This window comes from Serinus canaria, chromosome 21, assembly GCF_022539315.1.
Source record: "Serinus canaria isolate serCan28SL12 chromosome 21, serCan2020, whole genome shotgun sequence".
NCBI classification, from domain to species: domain Eukaryota; kingdom Metazoa; phylum Chordata; class Aves; order Passeriformes; family Fringillidae; genus Serinus; species Serinus canaria.
Genome location: NC_066334.1, coordinates 4583448 through 4592563, shown reverse-complemented (window position 1 = coordinate 4592563; position 9116 = coordinate 4583448). Strand labels below are relative to the sequence as shown.

At 50.6% G+C, this 9116-nt stretch overlaps 1 protein-coding gene across 1 annotated transcript; it reads right to left on the bottom strand.

Moving 5' to 3' along the window:
* Positions 1-1366: 1366 nt before the first annotated feature.
* Positions 1367-9110, bottom strand: LOC108962844 (myo-inositol 2-dehydrogenase-like). Its single transcript, XM_018920406.3, has 9 exons — positions 8870-9110; positions 7690-8214; positions 6727-6797; positions 6212-6320; positions 5460-5590; positions 4986-5093; positions 3959-4077; positions 3056-3212; positions 1367-2601 (listed from the first exon to the last, which is right to left on the bottom strand). Exons 1-9 carry the CDS (start codon positions 9103-9105, stop codon positions 2453-2455), a joined length of 1605 nt encoding a protein of 534 aa, XP_018775951.3. The 5' UTR covers positions 9106-9110; the 3' UTR covers positions 1367-2452.
* Between the last annotated feature and the right edge of the window lie 6 nt (positions 9111-9116).

Below are 9116 nucleotides of genomic sequence, written 5' to 3'. Positions count from 1 at the left end.
ATTTTTTCCCTCCTCTGAGTCTCTTGCATGCAGTTGTAGAGGAAGGGAAAAGCCAGTGATTGTCCTGGGAAGTCAGAGGTCTGGATAATCCTTCCCTGCTCCCTTGGGGAGTTTTGTTGACAGGTCAGACCTGACAAGCTGGAATGTCATGGTGTAAATTCCATCCTTTTGGAGCACAGCATGGACTGGCTGCCCAATTCTCTTCTGTTCCTTGTCATTTTCCCCAGCTGCAATTTCTCTGTTGATTCAGACTGGGAAAAAAGCCTTCACAGAAAGCAAGGACACAAATAGGTGTGTTCCCTTCCTGATTGTTTATTCCCTACACTTTTGGGAAGGCAGTGTCCCACAACAGGTCTTGGAAAGGCACTGGAAGTCCCAGGAGCTGTCACTGTGGGAGGGAGGGCAGGGAGCTCCTGCATCTGCCCCCTCAGCCCTTGGTCACCGGAGATTTTGGGCAGCCTGAGGGAATCTCCACAGAGTTGATGCTGCCCAGCCCCTTCCCACTGCTGCACTCTCCCTCTGGAGGCCTCCAAAGGCAGCCCTGCACCTGCTTCCCATCACCCCCAGGCTAGGGAAGGGGCTGGATACCCTTCCCAAAGCCCTGGACCCTCTAAGCAAGAGCAGAAGTGCTAAAATCCCAGCAGAGCTCACCTGAGATGTGACTTCTCCTCCAGGCAGGCAGTGGCTGTTCCCTCTCCAGGGGGGACAGGAGTGTGACCACTGGATGTGCTGCACCCACAGCCCTGGGCTGGGACACTCCTCCAAGGCCCTGTCTGGGTGTCCCACAGCAGCTCTGAGCCTTCAGCACACAGAGGCTGCCTCTTGTCCTCCTCTCCCTCGGGGACTGGTGAGCTGCAGGTGCAGTCACTATCCCTCAGGCCATCCCACCCCTCACACCACAGGGACTGGGAACTTTTGGGATTGGGAACTCCCCTGGCATGGCTGACAGTGATCTGTGTCCCCAGGAAATGGCTCAGTAAAGCACTTTAATGCTTTAAAGCTTTTGCAACAACCACTCACATTTCCAGCGTTCCCAGGGCTGTTCCTGGCAGTATTAATGGATCACTCTGTGATAGGAACTGTATTTTTTGTAATGTTATCTTTGGAAAATGTGTTATTTTTATAGCTGTGGTTACTATTTTTTGTTTTGCATTGTTTTTTTTTTGTTGGTTTGTTTTTGTTTTGTAACACAATAAAAGCACATGTGGGAATTCTTGCATCTGGAAATTAAAACTGGACAGAAAGTGCCCTCTTAACCCAGAGTAAACCTTCAACTGTAGGGCCTGAAAGGGCCTGAAGCTACTGAAACAAAAAAGAAACCCAGCATTGTGTACTAATCTGCTATAGCAAGTACAGAGAGGCAAAACCAGCTTCTGGATACATAAAACTTTTTTTCTCAATAAATGGCTAAAAAATAGTGAATGGAATGGAGAACAAGCATTAAGACAGTTTTTCTGAGCTTGAAAAATGACACAGTTAAAAACAATTTCCCAAAAAGAACACAAATTTCACCATTATTTCTAGTTTTAGGAGCATATATTCCACAGGTAGGAATTGGAAATTGATTCTTGCAAGAAGTTTATAAATGAATGCCTTGAAATGGAAGAAGTCAAGAATGTTGTTGTAATTCAATAAAAATGCAAAAAAAAAAAATGGTTTCAAAAGATCTTGAAAACTGGCATGTGACAGCCAGACAGGAACAGTCAGAGCCACACACCTGCAGAGAGCTCCACACATGACAAGGTCCAAAGCTCCTGGCAGAGACACTGCCTGGCCTGTGGCTCTGCTTTCTTCTGGGGCCTGTGTCCCAAACAGGATCATGGACTCCCAGACTGGTTTGTTTGGAAGGAACCTTACAGCTCATCCCATCCCACCCCCTGCCATGGGCAGAGACACCTTCCACTATCCCAGGTTACTTCAAGCCCTGTCCAACCTGGCCTTGAACATTTCCAGGGATGGGGCAGCCACAGCTCCTCTGGAAAATCCATTCCAGCCCCTCACCACCTTTAAAGGGAAGAATCTCTTCCATATATCCAATCTAAACATATTCAAATATGCTGCTGTGGATTTTTGCGCATTAAATCACCTTCCCTGTGGCACTGCTGGGAAGGTGCCTGCTTGTGACTTCTCTAGGTAGGCAGTGGCTGTTCCCTCTCCAAGGGGAGACTCCTCCCTCATCCCAGCTATTGGTGGTCCTACACCACCCTGCCTGGCCCGAGGAGCACCACTCTTCTCCTAGAGCTCTGTGGCAGCACCCTCCAGGAGGAAAAGCCCCCCTGGATGAAAGCACACGGAATTTCTTGCAGGCTCTGGCTGACAAGGTAGGAACCCTGCCCTGCCCCAGCACCAAGTGCTCCTGGTTTAGAAGTGCCTCTGTCTGCTGGGCATTCCCAGTAGGAACACCAAAACCACCATCCAGGCTTCTGTTGAGGCCACTGGGTGGGAGTGGCTGTCACACCTGCTCAGCCTTGACCCCAGGTGGATCTGCAGCACCGCTGTGCAAGTCCACGGCAGATCCACTCCTCCAGGACTGCTCGGCTGCTGCAGCGACCTGGATGGTGCAGAGGAACTGCTCCTTGGTGACCACGGGGGGCTCCTGGCCTGTGGGACAGGAACAAAGCACTAGATGAAACCCGTGGTCCCCTGTGAGCACAGATCCCACCACAGCACTGGGGCCCACAGGACTTAAAACATTTCAGCCCCTCCTCCTGCTCTGTCAATGCAGCCACAACAACTGAAATACTGTTGAACAAAAATAGCTTGGACTAGATGATCTTCAAAGCCTCTTCCTACCCAAGCCACTCCATAATTCTGGGATTTTTATCCCTTCTGGGCAGCCAGGACTCTGTCTGAGGATCTCTTGACTGTCACAAACAGCTGCTTTCATCACAAAGTGCAGTAAGGTCCAAGGCAATTTCCCCTCCCAACTCTCATTTCTTCCCAGCATAGAGTTTGAGATCATCATTTCCCACCCATCTCCATGACCTGACACAGTGCATCCCCTAAGAAAGCCAACCCAAAGCAACACCAGCCATCCATTCAAGCTTTGTCCCACCTTTCAGGGCTCTCAGGAAGTGCCGGAAGAGCTCCCTGTATGCATCTCTGTAGCGCTCAGCTTGGGTTTGGGGACAGATGGACACAGAAGTTCCATGCTCTGTGATGCCCAGGGGGTTCTGGTTGTCCACTCTTAGCGTCCCTTGAGACCCGTGAACCTGAGGGAAGGAGCAAAAGAGAGGAGAAAGAACATTTTGAAGTCATCACACTTTCAATCTCACACACTTGGCCAGGTTGGAGAAGCCCTGGTTTGTAAAATCAAGACAAAAGTAGGTTCTGAAATGAGGAGTCACATCTGCCCCAGCCCTGGTATGGCTCAGACACAACAAAAACACCAGGGATGTGCTGTAGTACGGTGACTTCCACTTGTGTGATACCTCACCTGAGCAAAGCCCCTTTTACAAGTGCTTAACAGAAATTCCTCCCCAAGACCAGCCCCCATAGCTGCAATTATTCATTACTGTAGGAATTTACACTTTTCTTCCCCTTTCATATGCTGGACTCCTGCTACACAGCCAAGACCACCCTGGAAAGGACAAAGGAAATCTGCACAATTTCAGCCTCAGCAGAGCTGACATCAGTTCTCGCTCTGGAATGATTCATGCAGCTCTTAACACCACATAATGCATGGGACAGACAGAAAATTTGGGTGAGAAAAGAGAAAGTGGATTGTAGACTGAAAAAGGACAAGAAGCCACTGCTGCTGAGGCAACAGCCAAACAAACATGTGGCACTTAAAGCTCTGCTCTGGGTGACAAGGTGGGGATTGGTGACAGGTTGGATTTGATGATCCTGGAGGTTTTTTTCAACCTCAATGATTTGGTCACAGAAGGGGTTTTGGGAAATGTGCTGCAGGCACACTCAGAGGAGTTAAAACAGACTTGACTGAGCAGCAGGACCCCACCTCCAGCCGCTGGTCACAGCTCCTTGTGCAGTGCTGGCTGATGTCCAGAGAGACAATGGCTCCACTGGGGAACTTCATGCTGATGGTGACCGTGTCCACATCCCTCAGGCAGCCCATGTCTGGGGACAAAACAGGCCTGGCTCACCCCAGGAACAGCAAACCAGCACAAACTACGGCTACAAACTGCTGTTCCTCCTTGGGGAGACAACACTGGCTTTGTGACAGCTTCCCATAGGACGCACTGGTGACAGCACCCCAGCTGCTTCACCAGCATTCCTGATGTCACAGGCAGTTCTGCAGGAACACACAGTCCCAGGCCCAACTCCACCTTCCCAGCCCGCAGCTCTCTAATGAGGGCACCCACCTGTGCTTCCAGGATCAGGCAACTTCCAGCACGTTGCTGGAGCAAGGCAGAGGGTACAGAACTCTCCTGGAGGGCTCTTGTTTGCTGCATTTCAATGCTGTGCATGCAAGAGAGCCCTGCATCCTGCCCCTCCTCACCCCAGCCAGCCAAGCTTGGCAGCTGCTGCAATTACCTTAATTAAAACTCTGCATTTCCATTTCAAAAATGGCAGCTTCCACCTTTTATTGTTCATTTAAATGAGTGTGGTAACGCGGAGTGTGCACGGCAGCCCAATGTGACCCAGAGCAAAGGCACAGCTTTGTGCTGGGATCCACAGAGAAGGGCCAGAGAAAGCAGAGAATGAACATTTCATTCACACTCTTGTGAGCTCAAACCTTTGCTCAGTTATTTTCTGCACTCTGGTTCCAAATCTGGTATCCTGCAGAGTCATGTTCCATGATAATTCCACTGCAACTGCTTCACACCAGGAGGAAATTCATCAGATTCAGAGATCTTCACCAAGTACCCCCAAGGAACCTGCCTTATGTTCCACCAGCCTGTTTATTCAACTGCTCCATGATGGAACAATCGTCATGGCTATAATGCTCCCATGCCTTCTTTCTTCCTAGTTTTAATCCTGAAGTCCAGAGGCACGCAATAAACTATCAAAAGACTCATTCTTACCTGCACAGAAGGCATGGCCCAGGGAAAATACTGTATCTGGCACACTCTCTCCCAACAACAAACTGATAATATCTATGTCATGCACGGCAGCATTGTAAAAAATTCCACCTGGAAGAACCAAAACTGGGCATTAATGTCTCCATATTGAAACCCACAACCAATTTACATTTCTGAACTGCACAGGGATGGTATAAAAAGCCCCCAAAGTGAAGAAAAAAAGGGACAAAAGAGGCACAGAAATGAAGTTTGGTAAAGAAAACACTCCTCAAAAAACACTCCTCCCCATGGATCTTAAGGCTATACAAATTCAGGGGAATTCCCACAGAACATAGAGACATTTCCAGGACAGGCTTTGGATCAACCTTGTCTGGTTACGGTGTCTCTGCCCATGGCAGGGGGTGGAACAGATCAGCTTAAAGGTGCTTTCCCACCCAAACCATTCCATGACTCTGAGTGAAGGGAGCTGCTGGGTACCTGAGGCTTTCAGCAGGCTCAGAGAGGCTGCAGGATAGAGGCTGCTGATGGTTGATATCCGGTGGATCCTGCCCAGGGCCCGGCTGTCCCGCACCTTCTTGTACAGGAACTGCAGGGCTGGGTCAAAGCGCCTTCCAAGGGGAACAAGGATAAGGTTGTTAGGAAAATTAATCCACAAACATCAGAGGTTTACGTCCAAAAAGGAGACTTAAGAGTCTTTTTTTACTTTATTTCAATAAAGGGAGAGGCCATGGGGCATTCCCCTGGGATCTCTCCAATTTTTGGAGGATACAGCCTCCTTTTTATCCCAGCTTAACAGCCACATTTCCCTTCTCTCTTTCCCCATTGGCTGAGAAACTTGAGAGGTTCAGACTTTCCAGAACACCTGATCCCAAAGGTTCCCCTCTAATGTACAACCCTCCCTTTTCATTTTTAATTCTTACGGAATTTAGGTGTTTTTCTTCCCTATTGTTTCTTTCATTTTTCAATGTCTAATTTCATTTATCAGCAAACCTAAAGTTTATTTGCAAAAGCAAATATCTTTTTCTATTCATCAATCAGTGGAATCCTTCCCATTGTTTCTTTTATCTACCAGCAGACCCACAGCTTGTTTGCAAAGACAAATCCACTATTCCTCTCAAGGTGAAACCAAGCTGATTTGAGGACAAAGGCAGGAGAGCCTGAGGAACCAGTGCTGCTTCCAGACATGGGATTTTATAAAGAATAAATCACAGGAAAACCAATGGTCTTACTTGTAGAACCCACACACAAGTGGCCTCCCACACCTGTCGGCCTCATCAAAACAGGCTTCTGCTGTCTGTCTGTCCAAGCTGGGCAGCCCCTCGCAGAACACACCTTTACCTGTGCAAAACAGGACACACACGGGGCTCAGGGGAGACACAGCTGCACAAAACACCTTGATCTTGCAGTAACAGCTCATTACATTTCTGGTTTTGATGGCATTTACCCCCTTCTGCCTGCCTGCTGTGGTTTCAGCTGTCCCAGACCCCAGGAGTGGGACTGTTTTGGTGACAGCTTTCCTGTGAGTCCTGGTGGGATTATAGGATGAGACACTGCCCAGTCATACTGGGACCAGCATAGCACAAACCCCACTGGTGTCCAGCCATTAACATCAGCAGGGATCTCAGGCACTTTAATTACACAATTTGAGAGCGTGCACAGCTCCAGGGCTGCTGCTGAAACACAAACACACAAGTGCACATCAATGGGCATAGAGAAAAGCTGAATGTGCAGCTGCTCCTCTCACCTGCTCGTAAGACATCTCTTACCATCTCAGGGGCTTTGTCAGGTGGGGAACAAATAATGGCTCCAGAGACTCTGCAGGAATCAAGAGAGATCTTCAGTAAGGACAAGGTTTTCACTAGATCAAACAGTGCTCAAAACCTCTATTTGGTTACAGTTAAAAAACACTAAAACCCCATTGCTCTGGAAGAGCCAGCTGGGTTATAGAAGGAACTCAGTGCTTGCTTCAAAGATGAAATATAGAGTGACACACACAGGTTAAAATCACAAGTGGCACAAAGGAATTGCACTGCTCTTCCTGTATCTTCAAGGAGAAAGTTTTTTAAAGGTTTTCTTTAAAAAGGATTTAAATCCTGTCAGTTAACACACACAGAGAAATCCAAAGTATTTATGTGGTAGAGCTGCTGATCAATGCACTTTAGCTTCCTGGGATTCTTTACTTTCTAGTATCAAATCTGCCTTTCCTAAAAGCTCTGCCTTTTGCTCCTGCAATATTTTAGACCTGACAGCAACAGCACTTTAGTGATGTTACAGCTGTTCAGTTCAACTGTAAAGCAAAATGCCACAATCCTCCCTATTTACAACAACCCTTGCTTATCTCAGAGTACCAAGAGCTACCAAACTCAGCCGACTGCTCTGAGACAGGGAAACTGGCAGGCAGCAGGGAAGGTGTCATTTATTACTCTTCTGTGGGAATGGAGGATTTTTTTTTTTATTTCTTAACAAAACTGCTTGTATCTAAACACCTCCAAGTTTCCATTAATCTGGGTGTGCAAACCCAGTTAAGCTTCTCAGAGACTCCTAAAGGACCCATGGGTAGGTGACAAAAGGACCCCTCACTCCCACACAGAGGGCCAGAGGCACAGTCTGGGGCTGCTACAGAGCTTCCCAGAGGGAAAGGCAAGGCTTGTATGGAACCCCCAAGCCCTGAGCAGAGCCACACCCGGGAGCTGATGGCCGTCAGTACCGTGGATCACTGAGTGCGATGGTGGCCTCCTGCTGCCGCAGCACCCTGGTGCCAGCCGGGATCTCGGTGCCAAAGGCACGTTCCACCTCCTCCAGCTGATCCTCCAGCACGTAGAGCAGGCAGCAGCCAGCTTCCTCCAGCAGGCTTTGCAACAAGGCTGCGCTCGCGAGCCCTGCGCCGAAGAGCATGAGGCCAACGCTGCTGCCACTATGACATGAGGAGGGCATCGGGCTGTTGGAAGCATCAGGTGTGAGCCCACTTTGGCCAAGAGGTGCAATTCCGGTGTGGAAGGTGGCCAGCGGTGAGGGGTGGCTGGCGGAGGTGGAGGGTGTTGGGTCGTCCCTGTGTGTGGCAGGGATGGGGTGGTGGGGAACCAGCAGCTTGTGGTAGGAGGGCTGGGAGGGGACCATGCTGTAGCCAGTGCTGGATCCAGTGGTGATGAGGAAGGAGGGATGGGAGATCAGGGAGGGCATGTCGAGTGGCAGGGGCAGGCTCAGGCTCAGGCTGGAGTCGGGACCTGCAGAGCTGAGGAGACAGAGATCAGAGAATATCCTGAGCTGGAAGGGACCCACAAGGATCATCAAATCCAACTCTTGAGAAGAACACCCTGCATAAGAACGCCATCCTATGTCTGAGGATGTTGTCCAAATGCTTCCTGAGTGGAGTTAGGTGAGACAGATAATTAAAAGAATCATTAAGGCTGGACAAGATTTCCAAGATCATCAAGGCAAACCTTTGAGCACTTCCTTGTCAATTAAACCACAGCACTAAGTGCTACCCACAGCTCCCTCAGCCACTCCTCACAGCACTGACTCCCCAGCCCCTTCCCCAGCTCTATGCCCTTCTCTAGACACACTCCAGCCCCTCAATGTCTGTTTTGTAGTGAGGAACAGAACTGCACACGGCATTCAAAGGGCCTCAGCAGTGCCCAGCACATGGGGACGGGCACTGATCCAGCTGGGGACACTGTCCTGGGGCCGGGTGAGGTTGAGATGGGGCCGATGAGGCAGGGAAAGGCCGGGTGAGCCCGAGCAGGGGTCGGTTGGATGAGACTGAGATGAAGTGAGTGAGGCTGGGAAAGGCCGGGTGAGCCCGAGCAGGGGTCGGTCGGGTGAGGCTGAGATGAGGCGGGTGAGGCAGGGAAAGGCCGGGTGAGCCCGAGGAGCGCTGTGTCCCTCACCGGAGCCCCGGGGCGCGCAGCCCGAGCTGCCGGAGCAGGCGGCGGTTGCGGCAGTGGCGGCCCGAGCTGAGGTGCTCCAGGATGCGGTCGCGGCGCACCCTCAGGGGCAGCTGGCACGGCGTGCAGAACAGCGTCTCCACGGCGCCCGCCGGGCCCGGCCCCGCCGGCTCCCGCCGCACCGACAGCTCCGAGAACTCGGCCGCGTAGTCGTGCAGCGTCTTCCTCCTCCGCCCCATGGCCCGGCCCC

Bases quoted from the DNA above. Each gene is read 5' to 3' on its own strand.
- LOC108962844 (XM_018920406.3), bottom strand. From the start codon at position 9,105: ATGGGGCGGAGGAGGAAGACGCTGCACGACTACGCGGCCGAGTTCTCG. The intron at 5,591-6,211 runs GTAAGACCATTG...TCCCCTTGGAAG, and splicing joins CTTGTGTGTGGGTTCTACAA to GCGCTTTGACCCAGCCCTGC. The intron at 3,213-3,958 runs GTGGGGTCCTGC...TCCTTCCCTCAG, and splicing joins GCTGTGACCAGCGGCTGGAG to GTTCACGGGTCTCAAGGGAC.